At 44.1% G+C, this 19,526-nt stretch overlaps 1 protein-coding gene across 1 annotated transcript in view; it reads right to left on the bottom strand.

The window, feature by feature from the left end:
• Positions 1 to 19,526, bottom strand: part of PDZD8 (PDZ domain containing 8) — an 88,220-nt gene that overhangs the window by 46,906 nt on the left and 21,788 nt on the right. Inside the window, exon 3 of the mRNA XM_063434673.1 lies at positions 5,497 to 5,599. Within this exon, the coding sequence (XP_063290743.1) occupies positions 5,497 to 5,599 (103 nt within the window). The remainder of the gene's footprint in view (positions 1 to 5,496; positions 5,600 to 19,526) is intronic.

The following is a 19,526-nucleotide window of genomic DNA, read 5'->3' as shown; positions in this document are numbered from 1 at the left end:
TGACACAGTACATATTACTGTGTGTGTGAGTGACACAGTACATATTACTGTGTGTGTGAGTGACACAGTACATATTACTGTGTGTGTGTGAGAGACAGTACATATTACTGTGTGTGTGTGAGAGACAGTACATATTACTGTGTGTGTGTGTGTGTGTGTGTATGTGTGTGAGAGAGAGAGAGAGACAGTACATATTACTGTGTGTGAGAGAGAGTACATATTACTGTGTGTGAGAGAGACAGTACATATTACTGTGTGTGTGAGAGAGACAGTACATATTACTGTGTGTGTGAGAGAGACAGTACATATTACTGTGTGTGTGAGAGAGACAGTACATATTACTGTGTGTGAGAGAGACAGTACATATTACTGTGTGTGTGAGAGAGACAGTACATATTACTGTGTGTGTGAGAGAGACAGTACATATTACTGTGTGTGTGAGAGAGACAGTACATATTACTGTGTGTGTGAGAGAGACAGTACATATTACTGTGTGTGTGAGAGAGACAGTACATATTACTGTGTGTGTGAGAGACAGTACATATTACTGTGTGTGTGAGAGAGACAGTACATATTACTGTTTGTGAGAGAGACAGTACATATTACTGTGTGTGTGACAGTAATATGTACTGTCTCCCTTACACACACACAGTAATATGTACTGTGTGTGTGTGCGTGTGTGTGTGTGTAAGGGAGACAGTACAGAAGTGTCCTTATTTGAGAGACACCACCAATGTGCTCCAAATCCTAAATACTGTCCAGTGGCAAAGAGGATACCTGCTAGTAACAGCAGAGGAGTCCTCTTTGTACACTATAATTTGACATGAGTTGGGAATACAAGTTTCAGCCTTCTTCTTGCAAACTGGGAAGATCTTGAATTACAGAAACAGTTTGTTTTAGAGTCTAAAGAGCTGATTCTGTACAATAACTACTTCTGGTTTAACAACCTTTATCTCCAGAAGCGTGGTATTGCTATGGGCACCAGGTTTGCGCCCCAGCTACGCCAACTTGTTCATGGCATTTTGGGAAAGCAGACATTTGAACGCCTGTGGCCACTGGGGACGAAACCTGGTGCACTATAGGAGATATATTGATGACCTTCTGTTCATTTGGAAGGAATTTATTTCATATGTCAACCAAAATGACTTAAGGGTAGTACAGTGAGACACAAGTAGATTTTTTGGACCTCACTATCTATATTGAAAATGACAATATTAAAACCAGAACCTATTTCAAGGCAGTAGATGTAAACCGCTACATCGAGAAGACAAGCTGGCATTACAGCCCTTGGCGGGACAATGTGAGATTGAAAAGAAATTGTTCCGAGCACGTTGTGTCACCCAGGGACAAAGAATAACTAGGGATTTCAAGAGTAGAGGATTCCGTTTATGTCAATATTCAGGGAACCAAAATGAACAGGTACGGAAGATCATTGGAAAATACTGGCACCAACCTTTTAAATGATCCCATCCTCAGAGTACATAGAGGTCTACCAAATCTAAAAAGAGTTCTCACGGATAAAATAATTAGAAAGGATAAGGAAACACAGAAAAGCGACAATTTTTTTAAAATCAATTTTACAGTTTTGTTTTTTTTTTTGGGGGGGGGGGGGGGGGGATGTGACCGATGTAGGGCCTGCCACTTAAAACATTCAGGTAAACAGCACATTGTTACATTCACAGCCAATGGGAAAACACATAAAATCAGGGATTGCATAACATGGATGTAATCTACATGCTCACCTGTCCTTGCGGCTTAAATTACATAGGCAGAACAATTAGACTGTTGAGGACGAGGATAGGTGAGCATGCATACAATATCAAAAGAAAATTTGAGAAACACCAGGTTTCACTTCACTTTAGGGACCATCATAACAGCGACCCCTCTCTATTAAACTTTAAAGGCATTCAAAAGGTACATGACGACTGGAGAGGAGAAAATGGGAAGGGCGGACAATAAAGGGACACTCCAGGCACCCAGACCACTTCTGCTCATTGGATTGGTCTTGGTGCCAACTCCCACTACTCTTAACCCTGCAAGTGTAATTATTGCAGTTTTTTTTATAAACTGCAATAATTACCTTGCAGGGTTAATTCCACCTCTAGTGGCTGTCTACTAGACAGCCACTAGAGGTCACTTCCTGACACATAGCACAGATTATCTGTGCTAGAGCGTCGCTGTACGTCCTCACGCTGTGTGAGGACCTCCAGCGTCGCTCATTTCCTCATAGGAAAGCATTGAAAATCTTTTTCAATGCTTTCCTACGGGGAGTGCTAATGCGCATGCGTGGCATTGGCGTGCATGCGCATTAGGTCTCCTCGGCCGGTGGGCGGGATCAGTCTCGCCCACCGGCCGACTGGGACAGTAGGAGGAGACAGCGATGAGGGACATTGTCGCTGCCTCAGGTAAGTGACTGAAGGGGTTTTCACCCCTTCAGTAACCGGGGATTGGGGGGTGGGAGGGAGAGGGTACCTCCAGTGCCAGGAAAACCGATTGTTTTCCTGGCACTGGTGTTTTCCTTTAAGACAATATATGAATTGAATACATTAATTCCATATGGCATGAAGGTTTTGAGTTGTGACACTAAGAGAAAAAAAAAAAATGTAAACCTAATTTTTTTCCAAACCTACTATAAATACCAGACATATAACATCTCCACCGCTCCCAGCCATGTCATGCGTATAACATGTTTTCTATTATCCATTGTCGGATATATATTAATGTTCTATATTTTTCTAAAACTTTCTTCTTTTATATTCTATACATGCAGTATGCCACTGTGTTAAATATTCATATATACAAGAATGCTTATTTTTTTTTATGCAGAATAACAAGACTGCATTTATAAGGTTTTTCAAATCCCCTTTGTAACGGAGCTCCCCGTACTCCGACCAAGTACCCTCCGTTGATGGACGTTTCCTAGCCTGCGCCGAGGACCACAAGCACCGGACACCACAACCACTGCAGACTCCGCAAACGCCGTAGCTTGACTGGAATCTCGCCGTCTTCCTTCCACCCTGGATCAACTTCTGTCCTCCAGGACTGTGTGGGAAAGACCTCTTCCTTCCACCCTGTATGAACCTCCAGCATCCAGGACTGTGTGGGAAAGACCTCTCCTCCAGGGAGAGCGTATCAGGAACAAGCTCTTAAAAGAGCTAAGTTATTCAAGCTCAGGGGAGTATGCAGAACATAGCTATTCTATAGTGAGATTATATATTTGAGGGATCAAGAAGAACCGTCTACAACTTTATTTTACTTGGGACTAGCCCATATGGTCATTACATTAACATTGCTGTGAAAACTCAATAAAATTACAAACAGTCAAATCATAGCAGGCAACATACAGTGACTTATTATAACATAATTACATATTTATAAGTGGGTGGGGAAGACCATAATTAACACAAAATGTCTCTCCTGCATGCAAAATTAGTGATATGCAAATCTACCCAAATATGCAAATTACCAGTCTTGCTATTCAGGTAGTGCATATTACTGTTGCTACCAACAGAGGGCACTACACAAGCTCCATAGCCAAATCCACCTGGTTGGTAGCAATCCTCAGCAGTGCAGGAGAGCAGGCAATACAATTCACAGTACACACACACACACACACACAATAAACAATTACATTACACACACCCTGCACCTATAATGGGTACAGAATGACTAAAACATAAGAGAAATAAAGCAACCTACATAAATAGTCTGTCTGAAGGTAGAATAGGGGCTTTAAAGCCAAATACATCAAAGAGTCAAAGTCACAGGGGAGGAGGCTGGCAAGCTGGCCTCTCCAGGACCAAGTGGCAAAGGGCACTTGGTCACACCCTTATTAGGGAAATTTTATTGAAATACATTGTGGTTAAATTATTATACAATTGCACATTGAATACAAGGTAATATATGTGATCGATTGAACTTTTATATAAAAGGTGGGACTTTCAGAATTGAACCAATAGGAATGACAAAGGGCGGAACTTTTATGGCCCTTAAATGTTCCCTCACTGAACTGAAAGTCATACTCCTTACGTTCTGAGGAAGCCGGAAGGCGAAACGCATAAACGTAATCACGCATTGACGTCATCGAGGTGGGCGGCACCTATACGCTCGCAATCTCCGAATGGTGTATTGAAAGACCAACACTGACGGATATCGGAAGGGCGGCCAAGGGCAACTAATCACTGAGAAGCTGTATTGCACAACTTAACCCAGCTTGGACATCATGAACAGCAAGTTGGAATATCACTAGTGCTGATTCCGCTCTACGCATAGACCAAAAGCGCTTGTGAGATGTGTAAGGGAGACCGTGTATTAGCAGTGTGTAGATGTGTAAGGGAGACCGTGTATTAGCAGTGTGCAGATGTGTAAGGGAGACCGTGTATTAGCAGTGTGCAGATGTGTAAGGGAGACCGTGTATTAGCAGTGTGCAGATGTGTAAGGGAGACCGTGTATTAGCAGTGTGCAGATGTGTAAGGGAGACCGTGTATTAGCAGTGTGCAGATGTGTAAGGGAGACCGTGTATTAGCAGTGTGCAGATGTGTAAGGGAGACCGTGTATTAGCAGTGTGCAGATGTGTAAGGGAGACCGTGTATTAGCAGTGTGCAGATGTGTAAGGGAGACCGTGTATTAGCAGTGTGCAGATGTGTAAGGGAGACCGTGTATTAGCAGTGTGCAGATGTGTAAGGGAGACCGTGTATTAGCAGTGTGCAGATGTGTAAGGGAGACCGTGTATTAGCAGTGTGCAGATGTGTAAGGGAGACCGTGTATTAGCAGTGTGCAGATGTGTAAGGGAGACCGTGTATTAGCAGTGTGCAGATGTGTAAGGGAGACCGTGTATTAGCAGTGTGTAGATGTGTAAGGGAGACCGTGTATTAGCAGTGTGTAGATGTGTAAGGGAGACCGTGTATTAGCAGTGTGTAGATGTGTAAGGGAGACCGTGTATTAGCAGTGTGTAGATGTGTAAGGGAGACCGTGTATTAGCAGTGTGTAGATGTGTAAGGGAGACCGTGTATTAGCAGTGTGTAGATGTGTAAGGGAGACCGTGTATTAGCAGTGTGTAGATGTGTAAGGGAGACCGTGTATTAGCAGTGTGTAGATGTGTAAGGGAGACCGTGTATTAGCAGTGTGTAGATGTGTAAGGGAGACCGTGTATTAGCAGTGTGTAGATGTGTAAGGGAGACAGTGTTTTAGCAGTGTGTAGATGTGTAAGGGAGACCGTGTATTAGCAGTGTGTAGATGTGTAAGGGAGACCGTGTATTAGCAGTGTGTAGATGTGTAAGGGAGACCGTGTATTAGCAGTGTGTAGATGTTTATATAGCTGGCCCGGTCTAAGGCAGCAATAATTGTTCATCTTATAGCCCAGAGTGGAGCTTTACGTACTTAATGAGTCTTTGTGTATTGCTCCATTACGTTACGAGCATAGTGGCAGCTAACAGAGTGTACGCTAGGTAATACCATCCTGATCCAGGGAAATACGACAGAGAGAAGGAGACTTACCGTCTTAACTGAAGTTCTAGTTTTTTCTTTCCACTGGCTGCTGCTGATTTCTAGGGTACAGTGAATATAAGTCTCCAGGTCATACGATCCGAATATCAGAAGCCTGGAAGACAAGGAAATCACAGGATTAACATGAGAATGGCACCTATTTAAAATCACAATTCTTTACACAGTGCCAACGTATGCCGCAGTGACGTAAAATGGGCAAACAAGACAATTCTAACAAAAAAAAAAAAAAAAGAGTAGATGAGGAGGGCCCTGGCAAACAAGTGGAAAGATTCCATAGAGTTACAATTTAACGGCATCATTTAATCTCACCATACATAGTGGCCCTTCGTTAAACTTTTCCGCTACGAATTAACAAACCCAAAGCTAACAAAGCGTGATATAAGATCTTACTCGGTTTCACACTTAAGGACATATTGTTTTCACCTGCATGAAGTATCCAGCATGCGTGTCTGACTTAGTGCAAGCTGCAGCATGTATTAAAAGAGTAAACTGAAAGGCCCAATTATTTCTAGGACATTTGCATTGAAAACGGTTTGTGCCTGAAACTTTTGCCTGTCTTTTTTGTCCTTCAGATAAATGCTTGGTAGCACATTGCTGCACACTACAGCTGGAAGCGCAGACCTCATTGTTTCTAAGTTTATTTGGTTTACACTGCGAGGAGCTGCAGCATAGGAGAAACTGTTGGTATTATCAATCCTTTTGGTATTGCAATTACTCATACAATATATAGGACAGGCTCACTCACTGTGTAAACACTGATCAGCCACACCAAAACCACCGACAGGTGAATTGAATAATATTGATTATATCGTTACATTGGCACCTGTCAAAGGGGTGGGATATATAAGCAAGTGAGCACTTAAAGGTACTCTCCAGTGCCAGAAAAACAAATCGGTTTTCCTGGCACTGCAGGTCCCCTCTCCCTCCCAACCCCCATCCCAAGTTGCTAAAGGGGTTAAAACCCCTTCAGTGACTTGCCTTTATCCAGCGCCGATGTCCCTCAGCGCTGGTTCAAAAAAAAAAAAAAAAAACAACAATGTGGGGGAAAAAAGGATAGTAAAAACACTATTCCCTTAGGCTGGTCACCTAAACACACACACCATGACAGACAGACACAGGTTCACACATTATTGCTGGTTTTAATAAAAATCGGCTTACTCTGGGGTCCATTTGGTGACTGTCTGGTCATGCAAATGGGAACAGAAACACATTCTCTCATACACACACACTAATACTATTTATTTTTAGTTAAGTCCACCCAAACTTTCGTAGAGCTGGAGTGGATCCTTTCCCTGGGGTCCAGATTGGCTGCTGAAAGCTTCCCACTCTTTTTGCTCTGCATTCTCGTTCACAGTTAAGTGATGCTGGACCGGAGTGACATCTTCCAGCATCAGGCATAACAGCAAGGCGCAAGAGTGCAGAGTAGGGTTAGACCGATTATCGGTTTGGCCAATATTATCGGCTGATATTCCGGATTTTGGCAAATATCGGTATTTGCCTGGCCACTATTGATACCGATAATGCTGATAATGTGAGAGGCAGTAGTTGCCAAGCGCATCCATAAGGTAGAACATGAGGCCGCATTAGGGCGAACCGGCTCAGGGGGCGCTCCCCCTACCAGTCACTCTGTGTAGCATGGTCGAGTGGAGCAGAGCGGACCACGGTAAAGGAGCTTCAGTTTCCTGTACCCGGCCGGACTGACAGGAAGTGCTCACTGAGATAGCGTTTCCGGTCAGTCCGGCTGGGTACAGTAAACTGAAGCTCCTGTATCTTGATCCGCTCCGCTCAGTCACGCTACAAGAGAGAGGTAATGGGGCACACCAGGGAAGGAAGAGGACAACTAAGGGAGGGGGGTGGGGGGGAGGAGACTAATGGACAGGGAGGGGCGAGAAACACTAAACAGGGAGGTGGGGGAGAGAGGTACAGTAAGTGCCCGGGAGGGGAAGCGTACACTAAGGGATGGGGAGGGAGGGGAGAGGAACACTAAATATTAATAAAAAAAAATAAAAAAAAACCAACAATAAATTGAATATTTATTTACAGTGTGTGTATATAATGAGTGCAGTGTGTGTATGAATGCAGTGTGTGTATGAATGCAGTGTGTGTATGAATGCAGTGTGTGTGTTGCAGAGCCTTGGTGGGGGGTGGGCATTTTTATTATTATTTTTTTAATTATTTTAATAATTTTTTTGTTGTAATATTTTTTATTTTATTTTTTTCGTTCCCCCCTCCCTGCTTCTTATAGCTGGCCAGGGAGGGGAGCTCTCACTCCCTGGTGGTGCAGTGGCATTGGCTGTTCAGTGGAGGGGGGCTGGCAGAGAGCGTTTACTTACCTTTCCTGCAGCTCCTGTCAGCTCCCTTCTCCTCCGGTCCGGTCAGCTCCCTGTGTAAGTCTCGCGGCCGCGCTTTGACCCCGCGACTTTCGCGAGACTTACACTGGGAGCTGACCAGACCGGACGAGGGAGCTGACAGGAACTGCAGGAGAGGTAAGTAAACGCACACAGCCCCTTGTCTGTATTATGGCAATGTAAATTGCCATAATACAGACATTGACTCGAGTATAAGTGCTGAAAAACTCGACTTATACTCGAGTATATACGGTATATTTTGTGCCTTTACCACAAAAAAACAATATGAACTAAAATATTTGCGATAAATACATAATAAACATGTTCCGCTAATAGTGTATTTGTGTAGAAATGGTTTCTTTTTTCAAAAAAGGTAATTGTACAGAATATCGGTATCGACCTGAAAGTTCACAGATTATCGGTACTGGAATCGGCTCTAAAACAAAATCAATATTGGTCGATCACTAGTGCAGAGCCAGAAGATTTCAGCTCCGTCAGCCAGCCTCCTCCACTCTTCCTCGCTGCTGAACGTGCTGACAAAATCATATGAGTCGGTACAAAATTCCTAATCACAATGGCAACCTGGCATTTGTACCTTTCAAAAGTGGTGCAAAGAAGGACAACCAGTAACGAGCATCCAAGAGTCATTGAAGCACCACACAGAAGAGCTACTGCTGCTCAAATTGCTGAAAAACATAATGCTGGCCATGATAAAAAGGTATCAGAACACTCAGGTTGCCGAGTATGGGGCTGCATAGCATAGCCCATGAGGACCCCTGTCCACTGCCAATAGCGCCTTTAAGAGAGCTGTGAGCATCAGAACTGGACCCCCCCTGTTTAAATGTAAATCACTGTGGAATTTGTTGGCGCTGTATTATAGAATTGAAGGAAAATTTTATATACACACACACACACACACACATATATATACACACACACACACACACACACACACACACACTACAGCACCACCTAGTGAGAACTTGTACTAGGTGCAGTTTCCCAGAACAGCATAGTAACTGATATTTGAGCTTGTTTCTTTGGTTTGATATTGTGGTTGGTTCCATAAATCAGCAAATTTTGTTTTGCAGGTTTCTTACAAAAATATTACATCTACCAATTGTATTCTCTTTTGGGACAGTGGAATCTATTTCTATTTTCATGTACCATATGAAGCGGGTTTTTCAAATGAGCTAAAAGAATTGCCAGGTTGTGGCAGATTTGCTTTCTTCAACATGAAATTATTCGAGAGAGACAGGAAGTCCAAAAAACACAACACCTCTTCTGACTCTTGTTGTAGAATTACTTTTGAAAGTATGACCGCATTCAAACGATAGTATAGAGTTTCATTATTTAGGCCCCCCAACAATCAAATGGGAAGGTGTTTTTACTCACCTTTTTTCCCCCACGCCCAGTCTCGGCCCGCCTTCATGAAGGAGATTATCAATCTTGAGGATACCAGCCAATCCAATGCTTTTCCCACAATAAGATGCACCCTGTTCCCCCTGGGTGCAGAACCATGATAGAGTGCAATTACAGGGCTCTGCTTCACCAGGGTGCACAGCTCCACACTGCCATCCAAGTTTATATAATGCTAAAGCAATATTCCACTCTATTATGGCACCAGGGAGGGACCCATTTTCTGTCAAATAAACAATTTGACAAAGCCCACAGGAACTGCACCATAAACAAAATATACTGTAGGGACATTTTCTGTACAAAGTATACGAGGGGGTGATTGGAAAGTCAAGAAGGTAAACTGTATAGCTTAAAGGAACACTATAGTCACCTAAATTACTTTAGCTAAATAAAGCAGTTTTAGTGTATAGATCATTCCCCTGCAATTGCTCAATTCACTGTCAATTCACTGGGAGGTGTGCTCAATTCACTGTCATTTAGGAGTTAAATCACTTTGTTTCTGTTTATGCAGCCCTAGCCACACCTCCCCTGGCTATGATTGACAGAGCCGGCATGAAAAAGAAACTGGTTTCACTTTCAAACAGATGTAATTTACCTTAAATAATTGTATCTCAATCTCTAAATTGAACTTTAATCACATACAGGAGGCCATTGCAGGGTCTAGCAAGATATTAGCATAGCAGGGGATAAGAAAATCTTAATTAAACAGAACTTGCAATAAAGAAAGCCTAAACAGGGCTCTCTTTACAGGAAGTGTTTATGGAAGGCTGTGCAAGTCACATGCAGGGAGGTGTGACTAGGGTTCATAAACAAAGGGATTTAACTCCTAAATGGCAGAGGATTGAGCAGTGAGGCTGCAGGGGCATGTTCTATACACCAAAACTGCTTCATTAAGCTAAAGTTGTTCAGGTGACTATAGCGTCCATTTAACTAAAATTTTATTGCGAATATTGTGTGTAGAGGAAAAAACAAACAAATAGTTTGTGTAATTTATCTTGTGGGAATATCTTCCAATTTGATCAGCCTGTGAGAGATATAGGGAAGTTCATGATAATATAATTCAACTGTTATATTGTGGTGGAATCTCGGTAAAAATAAATTTAGTAGGCCGAGATTACCACGTGGCATGTGTACGTGCATATGCTGACGTATCGATCAGTTGGTTGCACGAGGCAAGATACGATCAGTAGTGTACGGAGCATGTGCAAGAATACAGGATATAGTATTCCCCCTCCTCCATTGTGCTGGACAAGCCATGCGGTCAAACAGGAAGTTAATTCTTATTTGTGTTGATTGGTTAAGAGAATGTGCGGGTGGAGCTTAATATGGGAGGAGTTATATGCCTATATAAGGAGCCTGCACTATTGTCCGGGGCTCAGAACTTGCTGTATTTTGGTGACATTAGTCCCTCTGAGTCCCGATCGGTGATCCAATAAAGAATCTCTTCCTTCCTGAAGAAACCTGTGTCCATCTCTCTGTGCTTGGCTTCCGTCAGTTTCTCCGGTATCATTTAGTGCATTGGCCGGGAAGCTCATCGTTCAACGGTAGCTGAGAGGCAGAGGCGTGAGACGGTCTATCTTTGCCCACGTTCTCTACGGCTGCACCCCTGAACTTCTGCGTGGACCTCCCTTCGTCTCGGCGCCACTGGTCTGTTGTCCAGGAGATCATCGGCCTCTACGTGAGAAGTGCTGGGGTGTCCCCGTCGATGAGTGTGAACTCAGGTTCAGGAACGAGGAGGTAAGACAACTGCTGTTTTAGACGGCAGGACCCACTAGGGGTATACCGATTGTGCAGTAGGCCCAAAGGGGTTTTGAATCTGTGTATCTGCCCCCTCTGTCGGAGGGAAGGAGCGAAGGCGCACCGCTCGATCGAACGCTCTTTAGTCAGACCGTTTGATTTGGTTAGTCAGGCGGGGTCCTGGTGTAAATAGCCCTAGCCGGACACCGGTGTCTTGTCTAGACTAGCGTTCTAGGGTGTATATTACGTTCGCTAGGTCGGAGGGACCGGGAGACTAAGCGGCGCCTGTGTAAATTCGGTTCGCTAGTTCTCATCCTATCTGGGCTAAGTGGGAAGGCGTGTAAATTTGGAACCCACTAGACTTTTGATAGTGCGACTAAGAGGCGCCTGTGTAAATTCGGTTCTCTAGCTCGCTATATATGTGGTGATTGGGCAGTGTGGCTAACCAAAACGGGTGTATATAGTTTTAGGTAGTCCATCAAGGTACTGGCCAATAGTTTAGTTGGGAATTGTAAATGTGTTAACGATTGTTTAGTAAAGTGTATATCTTGTTAGATAGCGCAAGCTCAGCCGTCTAGCGAGAGTGTTAATAGTGTGTTGCTGTATTATAGTGCACGGTACCATAACCCTGTATATTTACTGATACTGTATATAAGTACTAATCATTGTTGTCCATTGCATGTTTAACACCATAACCACTAATAATTGTATTGTGACCTTAACTTGTGCTTTGACCTATGCTAACCGTACTGTAACCGCTATTTGTAAAAGACGATGTTACTGGGGTGTGTTATAGACGGGTAATTCATATATAGAGAATTATAGCGTGGGTGACTGTATAGTTACGCCAAAGGGCATAATATTGATTATATAGTGACTGGTGTAACAGCTGTGTGTGTACGGGAATTCCCTGAGTGTTTATTGTGTTATTGTGTACGTTTCACTTGGTAACCGTACCACGTGGTGCTGTTGCCAGAGGAAACGGGTGTGACTGTTGAATAAGTACGCGTGTATAGTATTCGTTGTCGACGACGTTCCATTGTTAAGTATGGGTGCGTCGCAGTCAACGATCCCGGATCCCTTAGGTTGTATGGTGAAGAATTTTAAAAAGGGATTCAAAACTTGTGATTTTGGGGTTAAAATGTCTCCTGTACGTTTGGTCACTTTGTGTACTAGGGAGTGGCCTACTTTGGTTGCGGCATGGCCGCCACGTGGCAGTTTGGATCCAACTCTGGTACAGCGCTTACACGTGGCTGTATCAGGTAGGCCTGAACTTTACGGCCAGTTTCCTTATATTGACTGTTGGAGACAGGCCGTAAATGACTCGCCAAAATGGCTCCGGACATGCCACGAGGAGCAATGTCGCCTCATGGTAGCTAGGACTTGTTCGTCCACTAGGACTGGTGTTAGGCCCATTTTGGACACGCCCCCTGAGTCCGAGATCCCTTTGCCGCCCCCTTACTTTCCGTTAAGAAGAAGTGACGCAAACGCAGGAAGTCCTGCAGCCCTCCCCTCATTACCCCCATCCACTTCCGCTTCCTCCTCCAGTACAGGATCCACCCCCCCTCGTACTAAATCTCCCCTTCCGGAATCTGAACCAACCCCCATTAAAAACGAATATCCTGATTTGGCGCCACTTCAGACTTCCGGTCAAGCTTCATCTAGCTCGACCCGAAGTGTTCTATTTACAACCTTTTCCCAAAACCAAGCTCCCACATCCCCATACCCTATTTCTCCCCGACTGGAACCCATGACTGACGCCCCTCCACGTAGCCCCATACAGACCCGACAGTTGACCGGTGCCCAACAATTAAGACACTATCAGATGCCTCTTCGTCTGAATCCCGGGTCAGCCTATATCGATGCCGCAGGTCAAATGGCACACGCTGACCCTGTCTTCGTATATGTCCCATTTACTACAACCGATCTTTTAAACTGGAAGACCCACAATTCCTCGTATACCGAGAAACCACAAGCTATGACTGATCTGTTCACCTCAATAGTACAGACACATAACCCGACATGGGCTGATTGCCAGCAGTTATTAATGACTTTATTTAACAATGAGGAAAGGACAAGAATTAATCAAGCGGCCATTAAAGCACTAGAGGATAAAGCCCGTACTTTAAACCAAGCCAATCCATCAGCATGGGCCGCAACACATTATCCCAACACCGATCCCGATTGGAACGTAAATGGTGCTGATATGGTTCAACTCAGAGCCTATAGAGACGCTATAATTGCTGGCATGAAAGCCGGAGGAAAGAAAGCTATTAACATGTCGAAGACAGTTGAGGTGATTCAGAAAAGTGATGAAGCGCCCAGTGTCTTTTATGACCGATTATTGGAGGCATACCGCTTGTATACCCCCTTTAATCCGGAAGACGCAGATAATTCCCGAATGGTGAACTCCGCCTTTGTCAGCCAAGCTTACGGAGATATTAAGCGCAAGCTACAAAAGTTAGAAGGGTTTGCAGGTATGTCAATCACCCAACTAATGGAGGTAGCGAATAAGGTTTATATGAATAGGGAAACAGAGAGCAAGAAAGAGGAAGAGCGCAAGATGCGTAAAAAGGCTGATATGCTAGCGGTAGCGATCGCAGGCGTAGATAAACGGGGCCCAGATAGAGGCAATAATAGATGGAGTAGGGAGCCTTTGAGTAGGGATCAGTGCGCGTATTGCAAGGAAGAAGGGCATTGGAGGAACGAATGTCCGCAAAGAGAGCAGTACGAGAGAGACCAACCCAGGGCAGGCTACGGAAACTTTAGAGGCAGAGCGAGAGGTAGAGGAGGCCCCGGAGGGAGTAATGGTTATAGAGGGAGTAATGGGAACAGAGGAAGTGTTAGGGAAGACAGGTATATTCCAGCAGCGCAAAGGTCCCGCGATAGAGAAGGTAGGGACTTCGTAGGATTGGCTGACACGGTCATGGAGGACTATTGATACCGACCGGGCTCCATCCCCCTTGGTCGAGCGGAGCCTATGGTCGATGTATCAATAGGGGGAAAAAGGAGTGCGTTCATGATCGACACTGGTGCTGAACATTCAGTGGTGACTAATCTAGTTGCTCCTCCATCTGGAAGGACTATTACTGTGATAGGAGCAACTGGAAGAAGTGCTGAAAAACCGGTTCTTAAAAGTCGACTCTGTACATTGGGAGGCCACGTAATCAAACATCAATTCCTTTATATGCCTGAATGTCCAGTCCAATTGCTGGGACGTGATATGCTATCAAAATTACAAGCGCAGATTACGTTCCTACCAAATGGAACAACATCTTTAAAGTTTAATGGACCTTCAGGTATCATGACATTATCTGTACCAAAGGAAGAAGAGTGGCGACTTTATACAGCGTTGACTAGCCAAAACCCTAGGAGTGATGAGACATTATTTAACATACCAGGAGTTTGGGCAGAGAACAACCCACCAGGACTGGCCCGCAATATTCCACCTATAAAAATTGAACTGAAACTTGGGGTTTATCCAGTAAGCCTAAGACAATACCACATCCCGCAGAAGGCTAAGAAGAACATCCAATCCTATCTGGATAAGTTCATACGGTATGGTATCCTAAAATTCTGTACTTCCCCCTGGAACACCCCATTGCTGCCTGTTCAAAAGCCCGGTACAGATGAGTATCGACCTGTGCAGGACTTGAGAGCAGTCAATGATGCGGTTGTTAGTATACATCCAGTTGTGCCCAATCCATATAACCTGCTTGCTTTAATTCCGGGTGGGGCTACTTACTTCACAGTCTTAGATCTCACAGATGCCTTCTTTTGCCTCCGAATTGCCGCAGAAAGTCAATGTATTTTCGCTTTCCAATGGGAGAACGCTGTAACGGGCTCAAAACGCCAAATGACTTGGACAAGACTACCCCAAGGGTTTAAAAATTCACCTACCCTATTTGGTTCAGCCCTAAGTCAAGATCTACTGGATTTCGAGTCCATCCCAGGAGAGTGTGTATTGTTACAATATGTAGATGACTTGTTGATAGCAGCAGTTACAAAAGAAATCTGTCAGCAAGCAACGCACAATCTACTACACATTCTCTGGAAGGCAGGATACAAGGTGTCTAGAAAGAAGGCTCAGTTGTGTTTGCCAACTGTCAAGTATCTGGGATTCCATATCTCTGAAGGTCAAAGAATTATGGGGCCAGAGAGAAAAGAAGCTGTCTGCCAAATACCAATACCCAAGAATAGAAGACAAGTGCGAGAATTCTTGGGGGCAGCAGGCTTCTGTAGGATATGGATTCCCAGCTATGCGATACTAGCAAAACCTCTGTACGCAGCTATCAAAGGTACAGAGCACGACCCCTTCTTATGGACCCAAGAACAGCAAACGGCATTTGAAGATGTGAAGAAGGCTTTGATGAGTGCCCCAGCATTAGGTCTACCTGATCACACACGACCATTCTACTTATATGTACACGAGCAAAGAAGAATGGCTGTGGGAGTATTGACACAGTACTTGGGATCATGGCAAAGACCTGTTGCCTACATGTCTAAACAATTGGATGCAGTGGCCAGCGGACTTCCACCTTGTCTAAGAGCCGTAGCTGCAGCCGCACTGCTAGTAGCTGAAGCCGATAAACTCACTCTGGGTCAAGAACTTTATGTACGAGTCCCACATGCAGTACAGACGTTGTTGGATTACAAAGGAAATCATTGGTTTAGTAACAGCCGTATGACCAAGTATCAAGCAATGTTGTGTGAAAACCCAAGAGTGCATTTAGAGACTGTAAACACCTTAAATCCAGCTACCCTTTTGCCACAACCTACTGAAAGTCAACATGATTGTTTGGAAGTAATGGATGAAGTATTCTCAAGTAGACCAGATCTTCGTGATTTTCCCATCCAGAACCCCGATGTTCAATATTATACCGACGGTAGTAGTTATGTGAAAGAAGGGATCCGCTATGCAGGATATGCAGTAACAACAATAGACAAGGTGATAGAAGCTCGGCCACTGGCGAAAGGAACATCAGCACAAAAGGCAGAATTAATAGCACTAACACGAGCGTTACAATTGGCTGAAGGTTTAAGAGTGAATATCTATACGGACTCTAAGTATGCGTTTTTAACCACTCATGCCCACGGAGCTTTGTATAAAGAAAGAGGACTACTGAATTCAGAAGGCAAAGAAATCAAATACGCAGCTGAAATCCTACAACTATTGGAAGCAGTGTGGGAGCCGAAAGAAGTCGGTATCATACATTGTCGAGCGCATCTGAGAGGAGATGGTGATGTAACCAAGGGAAATCGGATGGCAGATAGTGCAGCTAAGCGTGCTGCTGAATCAGGAAGACAGGAGTATGTGGGGCATATAGCTGCTCTTATACCAACTCCATTGTCCCAATGGACTCCAGTTTATACAGCTCAAGAAGAGGAGTGGTTAAAGACTGAACCGGGAAAGTATTTGGAGAACAAGTGGTACCAGCTAGAAGATGGAAGAATAGTCATACCAGCATCACTAGCGGTAGAAATTGTCCAAAATTATCACAACGGGACACATTCTGGGAGAGACAGTACTGAAGAATCTCTCAGAAAACATTTCTACATACCTAGATTGTCCAACTTGACTCAGGCCATTGTACGAAGATGTGTAACGTGTGCTAAAAATAATGCAAGACAAGGACCAGTAAAGCCACCAGGAGTCCAGTTTATGGGGGGACTCCCCATGTCCGATCTACAAATAGACTTTACAGTGATGCCTAAATCGGGTGGACATCGTTACCTGCTGGTAATTGTGTGCACCTATTCAGGCTGGGTAGAAGCATGTCCTACTCGTACAGAGAAAGCAGGAGAAGTTGTGAGATTCCTGCTACGAGAAATAATACCCCGATATGGACTACCCTGTTCTATAGGATCGGACAATGGTCCAGCTTTTGTTCATCAGTGCCTACAACAACTGACTCATATGCTTGGTATAAAGTGGAGGCTTCATACTGCATATAGACCCCAGAGTTCTGGTAAGGTAGAGAGAATGAATAGAACTATAAAGAACCAGTTGGCTAAAATGTGTCAGGAAACCCAACTTAAGTGGAACGTTCTCTTACCCATAGCTCTATTGCGAATCCGCAGTACCCCTACCAGAAGGATGGGCCTCTCTCCTTTTGAAATTATGTATGGGCGACCACCTCCCGTACTTGGTAACTTAAGGGGGGATTTGAGTCAGTTGGGAGAAGGAATTACCCGGCAGCAGGTTGTAGAGTTGGGTAAGACTATGGAGGAGGTACAGAAATGGGTACAAGATAGATTACCTGTGAATATTTATCCCCCTGTTCATAGTTATCATCCAGGAGATCAAGTGTGGATTAAAGAGTGGAATAATGTACCGTTAGGGCCCAAGTGGAGAGGTCCTTATGTTGTTCTTTTGTCTACCCCTACAGCGATAAAAGTAGCAGAAGTGACTCCGTGGATACATCACTCCAGGGTTAAGCCAACAGCAGTCGATTCTTGGCAAGTTACAGCAGATCCAGAGAATCCCTGCAAGATCCGGTTAAAACGCACTACTCAGTTCCTGGAAGCAGAGGCTCCATCGCACGGACGAAGACTGAGGATAACGGCGAAAGATGTGCTTTTGATATTGTTTATTTATATGTGTTTTTATATTCAGGAAGGTAGAGGTACCGACACTCCTAGCTGTGAGGTATGCATTAAGACTACGAGAACAGGTAACCATATTTCCCAAACCCTAATTTGGCATTCACAATACGAGTGTAAAGGAGATGTATCGAGATGTAGATACTTAAATATAGACTATAGTGTGTGCCATTTAGGAGTAGGAGAACCTAAGTGCTTCAGTCCGGAGTATCAACCTCGTACAATTTGGTTGACTCTCAGGAATGGAGATCCTCAGGGGACCCTAATTAATAAGACGGTGTTAGAATCCGTACATTCTTCGGGTGTTCTGCTATTTGATGCGTGTAAAGCGATATCGAGTGGTAGAAAGCCGTGGAATGTATGTGGGGATCTTAGATGGGAGAGGACGTATGGGTCTAATGATAAATATATTTGTCCCAGTAGTAAAAATAAATATGTAAGTCCTAGATGCCCAAATAAAGACTATAACTTTTGCCCATATTGGTCTTGTGTGGGGTGGGCGACTTGGGGACAGACAGTAGACAAAGACATGATAGTGACTAAGTTGCCGACTAGCCCATATTGTAAGTCTATGGAATGTAATCCCATCCATATACTTATAAATAACCCCGACAAGTTCTTAGACAAATATGGCAATTTATTTGGGTTTCAGATATACGGGACGGGTTTAGATCCTGGGACATTATTGTTTATAGGGATAGAGACTGATACGGTATCCTCCCAAACTCATCAAGTATACCATTCCTTTTATGAAGAGATGAGTATAGATAATAAGATCCCCCATAAGGCTAAAAACCTGTTCATCGATTTAGCCGAAAGTATTGCCGGTAGTCTTAATGTTACCAACTGCTATGTGTGTGGAGGTACTAACATGGGAGACCAATGGCCTTGGGAAGCAAAGGAGGTAATGTCCGGTTCTGAGGCAGTTGACCAATTAATATCTACACAAGCCGATTATCATATGAGTGTTAGAGGTAAATCTGAGTGGAGATTAAAGACCTCCATCATAGGTTATGTTTGCATAGCAAGGAAAGGAATAATGTATAATACTTCTGTAGGAGAATTAACTTGTCTAGGGCAAAAAGCTTATGATGATGATACAAAGAATACAACTTGGTGGTCGGCTTCAAATGTCTCAGAACCATCAAACCCGTTTGCTAGATACGCCAATTTAAAGGACGTATGGTTTGATCTATCCATCACATCTACCTGGAGAGCCCCAGCAAATTTGTACTGGATCTGTGGTAAGAAAGCCTATTCGGAGTTGCCACAGGACTGGGAAGGGGCATGTGTGTTGGGTATGCTCAAACCATCCTTCTTCTTGTTACCAATTGAAACAGGTGAGACTTTAGGTGTTAAAGTGTATGATGTGAATCATAGGAAGAAAAGGGGACCCATAGAGATAGGCACCTGGGAAGATAATGAATGGCCTCCCCAGCGTATCATAGATTATTATGGGCCAGCCACGTGGGCTGAGGATGGTACCTTTGGTTACAGAACCCCTATTTATATGCTCAACCGTATTATAAGATTACAGGCGGTGGTTGAGATTATCACAAATGAGACATCACAAGCGCTCAATCTTCTAGCGAAGCATAACACCAGGATGAGGACAGCAGTCTACCAAAATAGATTAGCCTTGGATTACCTTTTGGCAGTAGAGGGAGGTGTATGTGGGAAGTTTAACCTGAGCAATTGCCGTCTTCAAATAGATGACGATGGGCAAGCAATAGCTGAGCTTACTAGCCATATGGTTAAACTAGCGCATGTGCCTACTCAGGTATGGAAAGGGTATAATCCAAGTAGTTGGTTTGGTAGCTGGTATGAGTGGTTTGGAGGGCTTAAGGCAGTGGTAGGTGGAGTCCTACTAATTTTAATGTTGTGTCTACTCCTGCCGTGTCTTATACCCCTAGT

This window comes from Pelobates fuscus, chromosome 10 (assembly GCF_036172605.1).
Source record: "Pelobates fuscus isolate aPelFus1 chromosome 10, aPelFus1.pri, whole genome shotgun sequence".
Classification (NCBI taxonomy): Eukaryota; Metazoa; Chordata; class Amphibia; order Anura; family Pelobatidae; genus Pelobates; species Pelobates fuscus.
The sequence above is the reverse complement of the archived record's forward strand: the minus strand, read 5'-3'. Positions and strand labels throughout refer to the sequence as shown.